Source organism: Gavialis gangeticus, unplaced genomic scaffold (genome assembly GCF_001723915.1).
Source record: "Gavialis gangeticus isolate Ggan-Ray unplaced genomic scaffold, GavGan_comp1, whole genome shotgun sequence".
Taxonomy (NCBI): domain Eukaryota; kingdom Metazoa; phylum Chordata; order Crocodylia; family Gavialidae; genus Gavialis; species Gavialis gangeticus.
The window spans coordinates 111,190,405-111,209,823 of NW_017729025.1; the positions used below are offsets into that span (position 1 = coordinate 111,190,405).

The 19,419-nt window shown below is 45.6% G+C and overlaps 1 protein-coding gene across 1 annotated transcript in view; it reads left to right on the plus strand.

Annotated features, from left to right (window-relative positions):
• ABTB2 (ankyrin repeat and BTB domain containing 2) overlaps positions 1 to 19,419 on the plus strand; it is a 205,336-nt gene that overhangs the window by 124,045 nt on the left and 61,872 nt on the right. Inside the window, exons 2-3 of the mRNA XM_019519408.1 lie at positions 1,449 to 1,595; positions 4,235 to 4,445. Coding sequence (XP_019374953.1) covers positions 1,449 to 1,595; positions 4,235 to 4,445 — 358 coding nt within the window. The remainder of the gene's footprint in view (positions 1 to 1,448; positions 1,596 to 4,234; positions 4,446 to 19,419) is intronic.

Sequence of the window (19,419 nt, forward strand, 5' to 3'; positions counted from 1 at the left end):
CCTAATTATTCAGATTACAGAAACCGTTGGCAGGGGTTTCTCTGTTAGCTAACAGTGATGTACAGTGCAGGACCACAGCAGGATAAATCATTCCCTTATCCTCAAAATGTCCAGGAAGTTCTTGATACAGTTGTTGGCTTTGCCACAGGGCAGGATGTGAAGAGGATGTGAGCACGGTAAAGGAGATCAATTCTGAGTAAAATTTTGAAAGAAAACATCAAAACAAAGGCAAAGATCTCTCCTGGTGTGGTGCAGTTCAGCTGGCAATTCCCTGCTTGATGGGGAGGCACAGGACTGAAATGACAGGAGGTGGCTGCAGATGGGCAATGAAGTATTCTCCATACCTACAGCCAGAACAGTTGAGGGCTCTGCAGGTCAGAAGTCAAATGCATTCTCAGAGGTGTGTGAGGGACCAAAGATTAAATTGCTTAGAGTGCCACAGCTCAAGGTTGAGAAGTATTGACAAGAGCTGTCTCCCAGGCCTAGAATAGCAAGAAATGCATTAGGACTGAGGTACATTTGCTACAGTTCTTTGATGGACCGAAGATTAGAACTGCAGGATCCTGGTGCAGTGGCTGTTTCCTGTGAACGTGTGGTCAGAAACTGCCTGCATTACATCGGGCTCTGGACGGTACTTCCACTCCTGCAATTCCATTAACTCCAAACTCACTCAGTGTGTCCCTGATTTGTTTAAGGGTAAAAGAAGCGATGCTGAGAGTAGACTGTAGGTCTGCAAGAAACTGCTTGCACATTAGGGGTATGACAGTTATTTTACATCCATGCTTAATTGTGCAAAAAAGTGAAATGATTATTTCTAATTTTCTAGTTGGGTCATTTAAAGAAATGAATAAAAATGGCTTAGTAGGGAACTTATTTGCAAAGTCAGCTTGCAAACCCACAGGTGTAGATTTTGCATCCCCAGGTGCTCTCACATGTAACCACCCAACTCTCTGTGTTCAAAACTGCATGCAGATTCACAAACCAGGTCATTTATGCAAAATATGCAGAGACTCTGTGGGAGCTGTTCACTTCTGATGGAATTGAAGACATGCTCCTCACCCCTGAAAAGAAGCCATTGTATCTAAGGAGCTGATTAAAGTTCTGTACAGGCAGCCTGAGCTCACACAGCCTGTTACTACATGCAGTGTTTTAGAGACTTCTTTTGCATCCTAAAAGCTGTCATTGTAATTGTGTTTTAAGTGCAATTTGTTTCCAGGCTGCAGCCAGTATCTGGGTTTCTCCTGAGAGCCCAGTGGCCCAGCTTCTGCCCTACCAATGTTAATTGACAGCACTAATTGATCTGGTTTAAACTGTTCAAAAGGCCTTTTGAGTACTCTAGCTGTGAAAGCAGCATTCAGATTCCCCATTGCCATTCCAAATGCAGAGGGTCCTGCTTTCCTACCATTTGGGTCCTCCTCTGTAATGGGCTTGTTCTTTCCTCTCCCCAGGTGTACTGTCCCTGCCTGCCTACTTTAGCCCTTACAACGATGGCTCCATATGCAGTGATGGACGGGCTGATGCTTATGCCCAGCTGGAACTCCGGACTTTAGAACAGTCGCTCTTGGCGACCTGCGTTGGAAGCATCTCAGAACTGAGTGAGTTTCAGATGTAATTGTTCATTTAAATAAAATCTGAGGTCTGTTCGCATTGAAGTCAGTGGGCATCTTGCCATTACCTTCAATGTGAGCAGTATCAGCCCTACACTGTATAAGACTTGATTGTTTCAGAATGCCATCCATGGAAATCAGATTACTCCATTCAAATGTTTTATGCTTAATTTGCTTTGGAGATCCCTAAAATGTGCCTTTAGCATTTTGCTACTTAATGGCTTCAGTGTTAGTGAAGGGTTTGCTGCATTTTCCCATCAAAGTACCTGAGATCCCGTTCATCATTCTACTCCTGGAGAACTGAATTGGAAGTCCTCAGCCACGTGGCCAGGAAGTCCCAAGCCAGCAATCCCCAGAGCACCTGTGTTACAATAAATTCAGTAAACTTATTTTTGTTAACAGAGCCTATCTTTTGGGCCTAAACTACTTGACAATGCCCCTTTAAGGTAAACCCAAATGATTTGTTTCCCTGGTCTGTTTTTTCCCTCTGCAAAATCTCCACTGCCATCAGTTTCCATCATCTCAATGCTAATGAATGTCAGTAGCTGGCCCAGAGGTTGTGAGTTTCACCATTTATTTTGCAACCTGCCTTAATTTGAGGTTCTTCAAATTCCTTTAACACACCTCTATTTATCCTGGAACACAAGAGAGCATTTGTAGCTTTAGTCCATGATTGAATGCAGCTTCCTCTCTCCCTCTTCCCCAGTCCTTGCTTTGGCCAGCTTGGTCATTGCATCTAGTGAATGGCTCTCCTGATACAGTCACCTACTGATTATAAAAAATGCGGACTGTAGGTTGCCAAAAACATTGGGAGAGGGAGTGCAAGGGTTGAGGGAATGTTATTCTGCACTGAAAATTTGAATTCCAGATGCTTCTTTTTTATAATCATACGGGCTTCCGAGCTAACACTGATGCTACAAGATTCATGGGATTATTTTAAGAAGGTTGAGATCCCATGGAAAGATTCAGGAGCTACAGAAGTAAAAAAGCAGAGACATTAGGAGGGTTTTTCCACTCTGGAGTCTGCTCTTAAAATAAATTTACTATGTGACAAACGAGTGGCACAACCCCATGTTGCAAAGAGAGGTTTTAACACCCCATTGATCTGAATTGTTAATAACATTGTAATGCTCAGATATATAGTAGCCATGTATTTTTCCTGAGCTGTGTAAAATCAGTTCCTAAAGGGTTCAGCTACAGGTTGCCTAGTAAACTCAGTCTTCCTGTTGTTAGATGTATGTGGATCAGCATCATCTTAAGAATTGTAGGGAAGAGCTGGAGAGGGAGTTCACCATTTGTGTGGCTAAGTTCACGGCACCTTCTCAGGAACCAGCTTTGCGATGCTGGTGGCTGTTTCAGTCCCATCCTTTCCCAGAATTGTAACCATAGAACACAATGGACTAACATTTCCTGCGAGTGTTTTAGAGGTTTCTCCTAGGGAAAAATAGATGCTGTCTGTGTATGGTGTTCTGTAGCCCTGGTTCACCAGTGGTATGGCAGGAACACTACTGTAACAGGAGGGTTTGAGGGCTTTACTGTAAGACTACTAAATGCTTTGTGGTAAAAACAGGGTAAATAGGATGTGCTTCAACCAAGGGGCCACAACAGAACTCTCAGGCGTTAGTTATATAGCCAAAGGCTCACGCTGCGACCACAGGGCTTCAGTAGCTCTGTGGTCTTTTGGGAATGCAGCCATGGAAACCTCTGCCCGTTTTCAGGGGTCTGTGTTAGAACCTTCTCTGTATAACAGCTGGGTAATAGAGGCTTCTTTCCCTTTCCCAGCCACATGGTCGTTGAGTTGCCAGTGTTTTGACACAGAGGAAGGTTGGCCAGGGTTCAGGATCCCAGAGGACTTGAGCAACTCAAAGTGGGAGGTGCTTTCCCCTTGGATGGAGCCTTTCTCAAGAATGAAGGGCACACCTCCAGCAGTGTCTGTCCAGATCAAACCAGATAAAGCCTGGCTTATTAATAAAGGAGCTGGGTTTTGTCACCCCTTGGGAGGAATCTGCAGGGAGAGAAGAGTGCAGACAAGAGAAACAGGCCCTGACAAGAAGGGTCTTCCAGACAGAATACAGGCTCCCTCTGTCACCTCTTTCCCTGTGAGAAGACCCTGAGGAAAGAAATAGGTTTGGCTAACCTCAACAAAGGGAAACATCCAGCCTCATAACACAGAGGAATGGGAGACAGGAGCAAAACACCTGCATTGATGCTGCCTTGCTTTCTCCTTGCATAAACTTGGCCTGCGACCTAGTGCTAGCCAAGAATCTTGTTAGTCAAAATCTGTCAAGAAATACTGGTACATGTGATAGTAGGGAGAAGGATTAACATGAAACAGCATTTACATAGGAAGGAAATCCTTGTGAAGTCATTAGGCAGATACCAGCCGACAGGCATAGTAACCTAGATAGTAGTTTAATTCTACCATTGTCTAACTAATAGCTAGGAAATTACATTTCCATTGCAGTAATCTATAAGGTGTCAGGTCTGAAGCCCACATTTTGACTTAGGGGAGGAAAAATAATAATTGCACACAAAGGAAGTTTCAGTCACGAAGTTAGGTTTAACTGAGTGGATCCTGGAGGAGCCTTCAGAAATGCTATTCCTTTCTCCTCTCTTCTTTTGAGCAGGTGACTTGGTATCACGAGCAATGCACCACATGCAGTGTCTGAACACCCTCCGCCCTGGTATGAGCCCTGTTCGGCAAACCAGGCAGCAGCAACCCATCATCTGGTCTCCAGATGCCCTCCACACCCTCTACTATTTCCTACGCTGTCCTCAGATGGAGTCCATGGAGAACCCCAACCTGGATCCACCAAGAATGGCCCTGAATAATGAACGGTAGGGAACTCTGTTAACAGCCCGGAAGCCAGCTAACAGAGCTGCCTTTGCAAAAAAGCAGAGGTGGATTAAGATTCATCAGGGCTCTGGGTCCAGGGCTCCCCCCGCACAGCCTGCCCCCATGACAGACCCTGCCCTGCAGCCAAGTACTCTGTCCCTGGCCAGTGCAGTGGGAGGAGCGGCCGGAGCTGGATGTGCTGCACCTCAGGCCTGGGGGAGGAGCCACAGCTGCCCCCACTCATAGGTCTGTGCTGAAGCTGGAGCCTGGGACCAATCAGGCAGGACCCCACACAACATCACCCTGTGGCTGGGGAGCACCAGGGGTGCAGGACCACTGCCCTCTGGGTGCATGCAGCGTGGACCGAGCTCTGAGGGTGGTCCCTCACCCCACTAAAGCTCAGTCGGGCTGCAGCAGCACCTGGCAAATGTGAAGGATCATGGCTGGGCCAGGGCAGAACCTGCCTGTGCTGGGGCCACCCAACTCTGCTCCCTGCTGCCATTGGCTCTGGATGCTCCCAGAGCTCTGGCGGGGTTGTGCCCTGCATCCCGTACCCTGCCTAGTATCTGGTAGCTACAGCCTGCTGCATCCTGCATGCCCGGCCCAGCCTTGCCCGGCCACCAGTTTTGTCCACACCGAGCTGCCTCCCCTCCCCCTGTGCCTGCCTTCTAGGCATCTGGGGGCCAGCTAGCCCATGCGTTAATCTGTCTATGCAAAACAAGCAGTGCATATGTGCAGTACAGTCAGTTTTTCAGAGTTCTGTCTGTCAGGCATCAGTTATTCCTGTGGCGTAGCCAGTTTATGTTGTTGGCCTTGCCAAGTTTACAAAATGTTGGAATTGGAGTTGGGAAGCAAGCTGCTTTCTCAGACAGTCTTTCCAAGCAAGGCATATACTATATATTGCCAGCGTGGCTTGTCTCAAGATGTTGCCAGGAGTCTATGTGGTTGCCTAAAGCAGTAAAGACCTTACCAAAGAGAACGCTACCTTCTCAATAACAGCAATTAATGATCGTTGTTGTTCTTGGGAAGAGAAGTTCCATTTGCACTGGAAAGGATTTACAACCCCCCCCCCCTTCTGGGGGCTAATTTCAGTTGCTGTTAGGTGTCTAGTACATGGGGACATTTACACAAGGAGCCAGTAACCAACAAAAATGCAATGGGTTGCTCTTTCTCATGCCAAGAAGTACCTGAGTCTCAGCAATAGTCCAGTTATTAGAACTGGAAATTTTCCAGCAGAACGTTTTTCCACTGGAAACCTCCCTGGTTTCCTGTGAGCTCATCCACGTCCTCAGTCTGCCCAGTGGGGAGCTGACAGTCTGGCAGTCCTGGGATCCCAGCCTCCAAGCTTATGGCTTCTGCGCAGCCTGGGTGCTCAAGGCTTGCCCATCTTCTACTTCAGGAAGTTTGTCTTGCATTAGCAGGATCTCTTGGCTCTCAGGACTTCTTAGCATCTCAGTTCCAGTTCCATTTCAAAAACTATCCTGAAGTGGAAATGGGATTTTATGACCAGCTCTCCCCATTTCATACGTTAGGGTGGGGTGCAGGGGAATTGCTAGTTAGCCCGGCAGAATGCCAGTCAGATGGCTCTCGCTGTACTTTTTCTAGAGGCCATCTGGGGCTGGGAAGCATAAAGGGGCTGTGGGTGTTGCAGCATGACTCCCAGAGAAAATGGCTGCATCCTCAGAATGAAACCACAGGACCCATGGCAGTCAGTGGAGTCAGGGAAAGACAACACCTGCCACAGCTTTGTAAATCCCATGGCCCCTCCTTCAGCACCAATGTCCCCTGCTGACTGAGGAGTCATCCCTCTGCTGAGCTGTGGCAGATGTTCAGGGCCATAAAAGTCAGCTGCACAAAGCAGTCAGTGAGAGAATCTGGATAAACTCTCAGTGAAATGGGTTTTACTTACACAAACCAGGCCTAGAATGAGGGTGATTAAGCCACTTGCAGAACTAGCTTTTTTTCCATGTGTCAAGGCCCATGTTGAATCTCAAGCATGGGCACTAGTGAAGGCCCAAAAGCAGAGAGCAAATTCTCTGGCTCTTTCTCCCCACTGTCTCTACATGCAACCTTGCATGGTCCAAAAGGCGCAACTTGAATGCTAAGAACTTGGCAAATTGTGAATAACAGTGCTCCCTTCTGATGTCTTCCCTCAGAATTTGCTTTAGCATTTCAATCTCATGCTCTTACCTAAGGAAAATGGAACAAAGATTGTGAAAATGGAACAAAGATTGTGAAAATGGAACACTTGTGAACTTACAATTTTTCTTTTTTACTTAGTCAAATGTAATATCCAGTGTCCTTCCTTCAAGGTCAATGTAAAATCATCTTAATAACTTCAGCATGAAACAAATTCAGTTATATATTGTTCAAAAACAAGCCTTCCCCACTCCACTCCTGGCTGGTGCCTCCATGCCTCTCTCTCTCTGTCCCCAGCCCTGACATAAGAAATATGGCACTTCTCCCAGATGGCTGAGAACATGATAATCCATTCACTCACTCCCATCGCTTCTTGAACTGGTGCTGCTGCCTGACCCAATTCTTGTTAGCCAGGCTGGCACTGCTAGCCAGACCTCATTCCCAAAGACCAAAGGTGGTTTCAATGCCATTGGCCAGATACAGTTGTGCCCACCAATTAGTTGGTAGATCCAGCCCACCAACTAATTGAATCTGGCCAGCAGGGAGTGCCTGCCAGTTGATTCAATCCAGCCTGCAGCTGCCCCCACAGTGCTCCACGTGGGGCTGAGCCCAGCCCAGAGCAGTCTGCACCATGGTCCAGCCTGTGCCTACTGGCCCAGCCCTGGCCAGCGCACACAGCTTCCAGCAAGGCTACTCCTAGTGTGGCTGCAGCTGCCTGGGTGCTGCTTCGCACCCCTCACCTCCAGTGGCGGCTCCTCCTGCTCTTGCTGCATTGCTCCAGGCCAAGAGGAAGGTTCAGCCAGGCAGCTCCTACACCAGCACATGGGGTTCTGGCTTCTGGCCACTCAGCCACCTGCAAGGGTGGGGGGTGCTTATGCGGCCTACATCAAAATCAAAACTCCCTATGTTTTGTGGGCAGTTATTGGGGCCTGGGGCCCCAATAATTGCCCACCCCTGGTGTAGCTACATCTTCCTGTCACTTATCCTCAGTCTTTCCTGGTTGGTCATACCAACATTGTTGCATCATATATCAGGTTAGATTATAAACTCCTCAGTGCAGAAGTTACCTGTTATTTATTTATACTATGTATATACTGCCCTTCCTAACAAAGGCTTAGGGCAGCTCACAGCAAGAGAAACAGACACTTAATAGGGCAACTAAATTAAATGAAACAAAATAACAGAATAAACCAACATAAAGCAGAAACCTGCCAAACAGCATCTCAGCCTAGTTTTGGTTGCTGTCCAAACAGAAAGGTCTTGCAGTGCTTCCAAAAGTTGTTTGGGCTTGGGCTTTGGTGGGGCTCAAGAGGGAAGGAATTCCAGAGCTTAGGAGCAACTTCTCCCATGTGTTTTTGCCAAGTGAACTTGGTACACTAATTGTGCTTGCAGGACTCTGCTCTCAGCTAGCCTTAGGGTCCGTGATGGGGCATAGGGGAGAAGCTGCTCCTTTAAATACGTATGACCCTGTGTCAGCACAGTCCTTGTTCATCCCATCCCTCCTGGCTACTAACAGCCATATCCAAGGGGGCCCTCAAATTCCCTGGCCCACCAACTAATTGTACCAGATGGAATGGGTTTGTTGGCCAGATTCAAACCATGGGCCATGTTTGACACCCCTGGTGTAATAGCAATAAGAGATAAGTTAGGGGTATATCAGGTTTCCTTAAAGCAACTTTCAGCTAGATCATGATGTGGATAGTTCCTATGAAACACAGGAAGAGGTTCAGATGTATCACAGAATCATAGAAAAGTAGGGCTGGAAGGGACCTCAGGAGCCAATTTAGTCCTCTCCTGAGACCACTGGCTTGGACACTGTCACTCCCTCCCCCAAGGAAGATGTTTGCTGTGCAAGAAAGTAAAAGAGCTATTATGGGGTGTGATCTTGTCTGATGCTGGGTACCTTCAATTCTCCTTGTACTCAGTAGGGGAGCCACCAGACTCATTGCAGGCTTTCTTTCTTGCTGAACCAGGGGAGGGTGGGTAAGCAGTCTCTGCTCTGTTTTATTCCTTTCAATACAGCTCAGCAGAGAGGGCAGCAGAATACTGTTTGATGCGGGTTAAACATAAATGCGGCCTCAGCCTCCCACATCCATGCTTCTTCCCAGGATTTCAGGTCTGCATGCTAGAAAAAGCCATGTCAAAATACCTTTGTGTAAGCCCAAGCTCTATTTTATGTTTAAGTTGATGTGAGATGCTATACCATCAGGCTGAGGAAATATTTTCTGCCTGCAATTATGACTGAGACTGAGATAGATAAGTAATTAAAAGTAACGTAACACAAAAAAAAAAAATAAAATTCTTGCCTTAAAACAAAAACATTGGCCTGAGAATAGCAGGTTGAACAAACCACTTCCAAGCTTTTATGGACCCTAGGAGCTACATTTGATCTGAGCCTTCAAGAGGCCAAGAAGCTCACACTACCAGATACATCAACCACAGCACAGTCACCCTACCTTGAATCTGTTCCAACCTGTATTTGTATGCATCTTACCACGCTGATCCATATCCACAGTATTCAGCATGGCCAGTGAGGTAAATATTGCAGGGGGCCCTTTGTACACAAGATTCTGTTCATCTATTTCTAGCTAAGGGGAAACGAAAGTTGAGGCTGAGCGAGTGCTTGCCAGGTGTGTTGTGATGGACGAGGGCATCGATTCACCTACTGTGACTTGGCAGAGCTGTGTAGCCAGCTCTTTTCTTCTTTACTGCACTGTACTAGATCAGCTGCACACTCTGATTTACTCTATTGTGCATTTATAGTCTCTCTGGAATATGTTTTTGACGTGCACTGCAACCTCAGATGGTTCCCTAATGAAAAAGTCTCAGGCACAAACCAGGACAAGAATGGTAAAATATTTTGCAATTATTTGCGCTGTGTAAAATCTGTCAATGTGAAAAAAGAACCCCCCCCCCCCCCCCCCATTTAGCAGGGGAAGCGATAACTCCTGGAGCTATGGGCCTAGTATCCAAAGTCTGACTTGATTTCTGAGCATGCATTTACTTTAATAGGAACTACACTACCTCAGTCCTGTGTTGAGAACTACTCAAACATTATAACCTATTATTCATTTGCTTAGTACATGGAACTATTTGTTGGCACTCAGCTTGTACTGTGAAAATCTCTGCAAGATTAGGCTTATGGGGTGCTTTCCTCTGATGTCAAGGAATCTGGAATTCCCTTTCCACAAACCATCTCTGAGGGAGAATGTCATGTCAGAGCTGTCCGAATGGCACCAAAAAGACTGTCTCACACCTCGGATGTAGCTGAAATACACAGATGCAGCATCCTCTAGTAAATGCATCCTGCGTGCTCAGGGTATGTGAATTTACAAAGAAAAATTATGAAAGGGCAGCATAAGGGTAGAGGCACTTCTGAACAAAGGTGGCCTGTGAACATACAAACTGTGCACATCTTTGTCCGTGATGCCTACCTCAGCTGCCAAAAAGCTGAGATGGAAAGTGGTGGCAGTAACTGAAAGACTAGGGAGGTTAGAGCCATGCAGGAGCAAGAGCATGGGAGCTTCTCTCTGTAAATTGGCATGTTGAAGCTTGTTGGTCAGTGCTCAAGTTCTGTGTGGTCCGAATTCCTGTCCAAAGGCAAAAGGCATTGGGAAAGTGGCAGTGAAGAGACTGAGTATTAGAGAAAGCACAGGAGGCCTCAGTGTCACTGGAATATTTTCCACACGGATCTCAGCTGTTTGCAACATAGCCCGCCGTGGCCCACTTGGAACCCCATACCAGCCTCATTTACTGCCCAGGCAGTAGCCAGCTGTTTCATGGTGTGGGCAGGGACACCTGAGGAGGTATTTTGCAACCTATAAAATGCCGCGCCTATGCAAAACTGGAGTTAACCCACAAGGCCAAGCCCTTAGATAGGAGTAAACATCTTCACCTAGCAACAAATGCCTGTCTGCCTGACGGGTCAGAGCTGGGAAGCATCACTGCAGAACGTATCTGTCTTAGTCACAGGGCACTGATATCTCTTGGGTTTTCCAGAGATCATACAGCAGACAACATTCAGTGTGAAAAGCAAGCAGAGGTGTGGCTGTTGCTACATACTCCTGTCCTGGTTTTTTCCCATTGCTTACATGGGTATGGCTCAGCAGGCAGTGTTCTGCATTTTCATATCCCACTCTTGCAACCAGGTGTGTACCAGCACTGAGATTAGGGGGCACTATTCTATGGCCTAGGGCCTTCCCCTGTTAAGCCAGCTTCTTCTGCATCTGCAGAAGAATCCCCAGGTGGGATTCAAGGAGCTGATTTTTTCAAAGGAACAGTCAATAGTTTTAGTAACTGGTCAAATCCCTGGCCCAGTACATGGGATAGATCTGATGGAACAGCTCTCTCTCCTTCCATAAAGCTCGACGTGCTCTACAAATATGGGCCAGTGGCATTAGCCCCCGTTATTTTTAAATTACATGTTAGTCCTGTCTCATACTGCGAGTAAAGCTGTATTGTGGGAGCTTTATGAACTGTCCAGATTGCATGCGTGCCATGTTTTACACACTGTCTGAAATTGTTGTCTTGTTTTTAATCCAAATGACAGTGAGCGTAAAGCAGTTTTTGTCAGCAGAGGCTCAGAGACGTTACCTGTTTGAACCTTCTGGTGAAAGCCAGCATAATTTTTATTCCAGAGCCGATGGAGAAGGTGCCATCCCACTAGCAATAAAAATTTAGGACTTGCCAACTTAATGGAAAATGACTGTATCTAGGCTGGAAAAGCTGTGAACACTGCAAAAAGCTGTCCACAAGTACGCAGCAGCCTTGACTCATAGGAACAAGGGAGAATGTTTTCTGACCTCCAAGCACTTAGAAGTCTAAATTGCTTGTGTCACAACTCACTGCTTTAATAGGGGATGCTTTTTGTAAAATGATCATAAAGCAGGTTTCAGTCAGACAGGTTGCTCCCTTGTTGCACTTAAACTCCTCAAAAAGGCTGGTGCTCACTCCACTCTCAGCTGGGCGGCTGCACTTTGTGTACAAGGTTCAAATATGACCTAAGAATTTCCGACTTCAAATAGGAGCCCTCCCATTACATCCAATCCAAGGCCTGTGAATAACAGGGAAATGACACTTACCAAGAGGGCCACACTGAAAAAATGTGAAAATAATGTTGCCATTGTCTGTTGTCCCATAAACAGACACCTGGTGGTTTCTCAGGCAGAGAGGAAGATGGTGACCAGCCAGAATTGTCTTCTTTCTGTGTTTTCTGCTTTGTGGAGTATTTTCAGCAGAACCTGGTCTGAAAGAGGGCTTAGATGGGAGGGAGAAAAACAATGTAGCTGTTCTGAGTCTGACAGAAGAAAATCCTAGCCTATTAATGGTATAATTTCTTAAAGGATTAACCTTACTTAAATTTGGGGGAGAGTCATCTGTGTCACTAAATGCAGATTTGGAAGTTTATCCGAAGTAGTGTGTTTATGTGTAACTCCTGTCCTTAGCCCCTGAGTCCAAGAAGAGTTTTTGAGGTTTTTAAGCAGATTCTCTGGAGAGAGATCATCTGCATAGCACCTTTTGGCATGGTATAGACTCACCACCTAGATTCGCCAGTAACTTAAGTACAACCTTTTCAAGATTTCCACTCTTGTTTGCCTTATCAGGGATTTCAGATTTCTAGGGTCGGAGGGGACCTGGTAGATCATCGAGTCTGACCCCCTGCTCCAGGCAGGATGGAGTGCTGGGGTTAAGTAACCCCAGCCAAATGCTTGTCTAATCTCTTCTTGAACACCTCCAAGGTAGGGGAAAGCACCACCTCCCTTGGCAGCCCATTCCATATTTTGGCAACCCTTATCATAAAGAATTTCTTCCTTATGTCCAATCTAAATCTGTTCTCCTTCAGTTGGTGGCCAGTATTTCTGGTAACCCTGAGGGGCGCCCTGGTAAACAAGAGTGTTCCCTATTCCTTGCTGAGTTTGTAGGCGGCCACAAGACCACCTCTCAGCTTTCTCTTGCGGAGGCTGAAGACATTCAGGTCTCAGTATGTCTTCATAGGGTCTTACCTGCAGGCCCTCAACCATACAAGTAGCCCTCCTCTGAACCCTCTCAAGGTTATCCACATCCCTCTTGAAGTACGGCGCCCAAAACTGGATGCAATACTCCATCTGTGGCCTCACCAGTGCCGCATAGAGGGGAATTATCACTTCCCTAGACCTGCTTGTGATACACTTGCTGATGCAAGAAAGAGTGCAGTTAGCCTTGCTTATTACCTCGTCACACTGGTGACTTATGTTCAGTTTTGTGTCAACCAGGACTCCAAGATCTCTTTCCACTGTTGTGGTGCTCAGAATGGTACCTGCCCAGTCTATAGGTGTGTTGGAGATTCTTTCTACCCAGATGCAGCACCTTGCATTTATCCTTGTTAAATTGCATCCTATATATGACAGTTGAACCAAAGAGATGCAAAACTTTGCTAAACTGTTTTAAAACTCATTACCCAACTTAGACAATGCCAGAAATATACTGACGGAAATAGAAGGATAAAACGCCTATACACCATTCCCTGCCCCACTCTTCTCACCATTGTACAGTCACTTCAGCTCAGTGTCCTTTCAAGATTGCAAGTCTCCTCTCCTTGACCCATTATCTGGGATTTCTCTTCTGGAAATGGAAGTTTGTGTTCTGTTTGATCCAGTCTGCTTCCTTTGATTTGGAAAGTCATAGAATCAAAAAAAAGTTCCCCCTCTCCAACAGCTGATGAAGAAATTTACCCTTTCTTAAATGAAGTATCCAGGTTTATCATGTGATGACAGAAATGAAAGGAGAACCCCAGAGTCTTGACTAACCGCTGGAGAGTACTCCCCTAGCATGGCTGCTGTTGTGGCTTTCTGAGGCTACTGCATTAGCCAGTGTTTGCTTAGGATGCAGTTTTAACCCCCCTGAGAAATGTCACTAGCTTTCAAGCTAGTTGGGGCTTTTTAAGACAAATTTATTCTCCAGGTAAATATTTCCTGCTTCTCAATAACCTATCGTCAGGCTTTTTTCCCCTCTGTAACAGCACTTGTACAAAGTGTGGGCTCATGAAGTTTAATTTTGTGTAATAGCTGAGCCATGAGCTACCTCTTTGATTTCTCCTTGAAATGGCCCTTCTTATGTCTGAATTTTGTTTTACAGCTACATCGTGTTGCTCACTTTGCATCATCAAGAGCACAATTTGGTACATTCAGCTCAATAGGCTGTGCTTTTTAAACAGCCTGCAATAAAATTACTTTCTGGGATTTCTCAACTGACAGGACTTGAGACCTTTTTGTTCTTGCTACGGCTGCCTCATCAAGTACCTGAAACACTTGCTATTGTTTCACTTTGGAACTGGCTTTATGGTTTATTGTCCCATACTTCACTCAGAAGATCAGTCTTCCTCTTTCTTATTGAGAAGCAGTATCTTGTTTTATGCCTTATTTCTGATTTATGTCCAAAACTACTCTCAGCTAAGAGGTCACTGTTGCTGCATATTCTTCAGGCATATGGAACTACTTGGATATGCCCAATAAATATACAAAATTGTAACAGACACCTTCCGCATTTAAACTTCTGGCACTGATGCTTATTTAGAAATGCATACATTGACTCAAAAGGAACTGATGTTAAATAGGATTTTTTTTCATTTGCAGTCCAGATTTCCTCACAAGTTTAGTTTTTAAAATGTAGACATAAGTTATAGTGACCATGACTGTGCATGTGTAATTAGCAAATCTCCTCTGGAAATTATTGCAATCAAGCCTATGTGTGATAGCATAACATAAATAGATAAAGAGAATTGCTTGAGGCCTGATTCAGCCACTTGTCTTAATAGGTCTGTATTGTGGGCCAGATGGCAGTATTCTTGCTCATATTAAACAGTTCCTAAAACCATTTGCAGTCTCCCTGAAATCAGCAGATCTATTTAAGGCATAAGGCATTATTCAGTGTTAGTAAGGGTATCTGTATAGCCCTGTAAAAGCAGTTTCACTGATGTCTTCCAAAACTTACCTGTATAGCACTATACAGGTCAAGGCAAGAAAGGATGAAAGAGCCATGCCTTTGATTTGACTCTGTAGTTGTGGCAATTGTTCAATAAGTTGGTTACAGAATTGTATGGAGATTTTTAACAGAAAGAGAGAGTTGAAGACCTTTATTACTTGGCAGGTGTAGGAGTCATTATCTTGCATGATAAGTCATAGGGTGAAGTACCTTCAACTTTGGGCATGCTGAGATGACACCTAGGCATATGTTGCTGCATTAATCCATAATTAAGAAATGAATGAATGCATATTAATAATTCATTATTAAATACTGAATTTATGCTATATTAGCCAGAAAAAAGCCAAGATATAGGCATAAATGATAGCATTGCCTCATCAGTCCCATAGTAGTTGCCATGTGCTATTTGCCCCAGCACTTTAAGTTCCTGTTGCCCTCACTGTTGCTCACTCAAAGACTTAGGAACAAATGTTTAATGATCTTTTTCTTGTGCACTGAGTGCTGTAGCATCTGGGCACATGATGTGAAGAGGCGGCAAGTAATGTTAATTTAAACCAATATAAATCTGACCAATATTTATATCTTTCCTTCCTCAAATACTCCTGGCTGTGTTCTCCTGACGTTATTTATTGATACATTATTAAATCTCATAAATTTAAAAAACAACATTCTTTCCTTTTTAGTTCAAAGACTGTAAAACCAGAATGTGAGGAGTGATTTGGTAGGTAAAGAACCTGCCCAGCAACAAAGTGATTCCATCTGAAACACTAAGGATTAAATTGATCCCTACTATCGCTCCACTGAAACCACCAATGGATTTGACCCTGTGACTTTAAATTTGTTTTTTGTCCTTGGTGCTGTTTTTGCAAACAAACACTTCCCACTGTTCTTGTTAAGTCTGTGTATCCTGCACCTGTGATAAGTTGGCATTTCGCCCATATTTTTGGCTGCAAGCAATTTGTAATGCTGTTGAATAATCTGCAAACAAAATCATATTTTATGATTTCTGTATTGGATCAGGGTATATCTAGATGTACTGCACGTAAAATCTACACAAAATTATTAGGAAAAGCCTCCCATGGTCCACTAAATTAAATAGCCCTTGGTAGCCTCTACCTATCTCGCAGGCTAGTAGGTATAGACATTCAAAAAGCCCAAGGAGGAATCGATCTAAGTGATGTAGTTTTTGGGAAGCAACATAATTTAGATCACTAGAGAACAGAACACACATTTGCCCTTGGGGGGCACAAATCTTAGACCAGGTTCTACCATTTTTAAACCAGTTTACGCGTGCCGAACTTCTGTTATGGGTATAGACTGGTTTTGTGTCCCAAACATCTGTTCTGTTACAGGTATAGACTGGATTCTGATCAGTCACTTTTATACTGGTAAAAATGTATGTCTGTACCTGGCCAAAGAGTCTGAATGCCTGCCCTAGCACAGCTCACTAGGGGGAAAAGCTCCCTTGAGGTGAATACAGTCAAACAAATCCTCGACCAAATGGCTGTGCCTTTAGGCATGTTCTGAACAACAGTAAAGTCAGGCTCTGGTAGACTGCCTTGGGGCATTTGTACTGAGTTCAGTTTAGTAGATGTCATGGTCTACAACCTATGTCTAGACCCGGATTCTCCCAGAGCACAGTTATGGACAGTCAGCAATCTCAGGAAGAGAAGCCATTACAAAAGTTGCCTGGTCTCAAAGCATGTATGGCTGTAAAGGTTAAAACAAGCACCCTGAATTTAATCTGGAAGCAGCTGAGAAGTCAGTACAGTTCACAAAGCAAAAATGCACTGTGCTTATACTGACCTGACCAGGTTAGCTGCCATATTTTGCACTACTTTGTATTCCCAAGTGCACCTCAAAAAGTGGCTTCAAGTAGAGCACACAGGAGCCACCCAGCTCGGAGGGAGTAATGGCACCAGTGATCGTGGCAAGTTTCGCAGCAGGCAATAAATACTGCAGCTTCTTAAGCTAAACACAGATGGAGTATATAGTAGGGCTGTACGAAATTTCGCCGGGTGTTTCATTTCGATGCGTTCCGAGCTCAAAACAGCAAAATCAAAACAAAACAAAAGCCTTCAAAACAGCTTTGAAATTAAACAAGGGCACTCAACATTTCAAAAGTTTTGAAACGTTTTGAAGCCGGGCTTGGCTTCAGCAGCAGTCCCAGCTGGCAGCAGTAGCCTCCTGTTATCCTGCACAGATCCGGGGGCACTGCCCCCCCGGGAGAATGCTGGCACAGCCCCCAGCCCCCGGATCTATGCACCGGATGACAGTATGCTGTTGCTGTTGACTGGGGCCAGCGGCAGCACCAATCTTCCAGTCGCTGGATACGCACTGCACCCACCACCATCCCAGGCAGTAGGAGCAGCCTCCTGTGATCTGGCAGTCAGGTTGGGGGCCCCCCACACTCCCAGGAGGGCTGCAGGGCTCTGCCAACTTGTCCTCGGGGTGCGGGGGGTCCCTGATCTGTCTACCAGATGACAGGAGGCTGCTCCTACCGCCTGGGACCAGCAGCAGCACCGGTCCCAGGCAGCAGCAGCAGCCTCCTGTCATCCGGCACAGATCAAGGGCCCGCAACCCTGGAAGGAGTCTGGCACAGCGCCGCAGCCCTCCTGGGGGTGCAGGCCCCCTGGATCTGCCTGCCAGATGACAGGAGGCTGCTGCTGTCAGCAAGTGAGTTTTGCTTGTCAGCAACTTGAGGTGTTTCCCAGAACCTCTGCACCTATCTCTTTGAAGCTTGGGAGGCTTCGTGCCCTCAGAAGGGGCTACTGTCCCTGCAAGTTTCATCCAAGTCAGGCTAGAAATGACAAAGTTATAGGCAGTTTCAAGCTTGCCCTTATAGCCTACGGGAGAAACATCAAAACAGTTTCGATGAAACAAAACAGAACAGTGCTTTCTAAACTAAATGAAACTTGAAACGAAACACTGTTCCGTCGAAACGGAAGTCACAGCCGAACAGTGCTATTTCGCACAGCCCTACAATATAGTGCCTCTGCAGAGGAGTCCTGAAGGAGCCTGTGTCTAGCAACAGGAGAGCAGACCTAACTCCAGCCAGTTTCTCTGATGTCCTCTCATTGCTAACCCACATGAGAGAGCCATATGAACACAGATCCTCCCATCTCATTTAAAGATCGTTGATAAGTTGTTGAAGAAAGCATTTTATAGATGAGCTCAAAACCTGATCTGGTCTCCTTTATCTTTATGCACACTGTCACCAGCATTAGACACATGAACAAAGGTTGAAAGATCAGACTCTAGAGATTCTTGATTACATCAAAGCCCAAAATGCAGTAGGGTGCTCTGTTTTGAATAAACAGCTCCTACCAAAACAAGCATACCCACTGGATATCCTGGAGCTATGCTACTGAGAGATATGCAAGAGCTGGGAATTTCTCCCCTGAGGGCCCAGAACTGTGTGAGTTCATTCTGGTGGGCTCTGCTGCACCAAAGATTTGATTGCTTTTGCATCTAAATATCAATCCTGCCAGTCCGTGATAAAGAACGAGATGTAAGGATGAGGACAAAGGGCATATGTATTCATCCTACACTGAGCACACAGAGGGAGAAACACAAAACAGGTTGATCTTTATAATGGTCTGTTTTTTCCCTGATAAAGAGTTCAAAGGCTCTGGTGGTGGGCACCATGGGAAGAAGGTAGTACATCAGGAAGTTGTATTGTACGATAAAATCCTCCCACCTGGACTTTACTCCGCCTCTCAAAAGATGATGTGTCACAGATTATTCTTGTTCCTGTAGCGGGGTTTGGTGAGTCACAAACATTTCTATGATAAAATATTAATAGAAAACATTACATCCCATTGATGCAGTATAGCAATTAGAGTAGAGCTGTGTGCCTGTAGAGTGGGAGATGAAGTGATAAAGGTGGATTTGAATAGAAATAAGTAGTACAATGCTTCCAGGTACTTGAGAAGGAATGCTAGGCAGACATGCCTGTATTCTGAGCAACCCATCTGGGAAATAATTCAGTCCCTGTCTTTTGAGGCTGATCCTAGCAAGGTTTCTTGGCTGCTCCCTGTGAGTTCTCTCCTGGCTAGCTGACCTCCCAGAGAAACTGTTTTCCTTTTTTTCACTTCTCAGCAATAAACCTTCTCATTCTTATACTCTTCCAATTCACTTAGCAGTCACCTTCCTCTCAGGCATTGTACAAGCATGAGAAGGAAGGCAAGAGGCTGACTCCACTGTTTACTGATTGCTTAGCAGAGAAGAGCCCTCGCCAGAGGCTGACTATCCCATATACCACCTCTCTAGTCCTCACAGCCTCCACATGCATGTGTGGGAACTGCAGTCCATTAGAAGTGTCTCCTGGCCTGATGCCATTAGACAAGCTCAGGCAAGATGCATGCTCTGCCCTCAGTGGCTGGTTCCTGTTTAGCACACTGAGGATGAGCCCTGAGTGGGCCATCATCACAAGAAAAGCAAGCAGTCCTGTTCCTTGGGAGATCCTTAATAGGGGGAACAGGTCAAGTTCTTTCTTCTCTGGCCATCACACTGAGCCAGTAAAAGGAAGAAACCTTTTCATTCCCACTCCAGCCTCCCTCTCCAGTCAGTAGCAGTATACAAAAGGGAGAACAAAGTCTCACAGCACGTATCCCATTCGTGAAGGGGAGGGCTTAAAGGAGAGAGCGTGAATTTATCTTTCCAGTCCTTAGCCCTGCTTGGTTCCTGTATAGTAAAGCTGGTCCTGGTGGGGCTTGGTTGGTTTGCACAGTGAGATCAGGAACAGGGCCTATTAAGTAAAAGACAGAAGATAATCCACAAACTATGCTACGTGCAGCTAGTATTCACCCTGCACTAATTGCTTACAAAGTATTATTGACTCCTGCAGATTTATATCCAGTTACAGGACTTTGACCC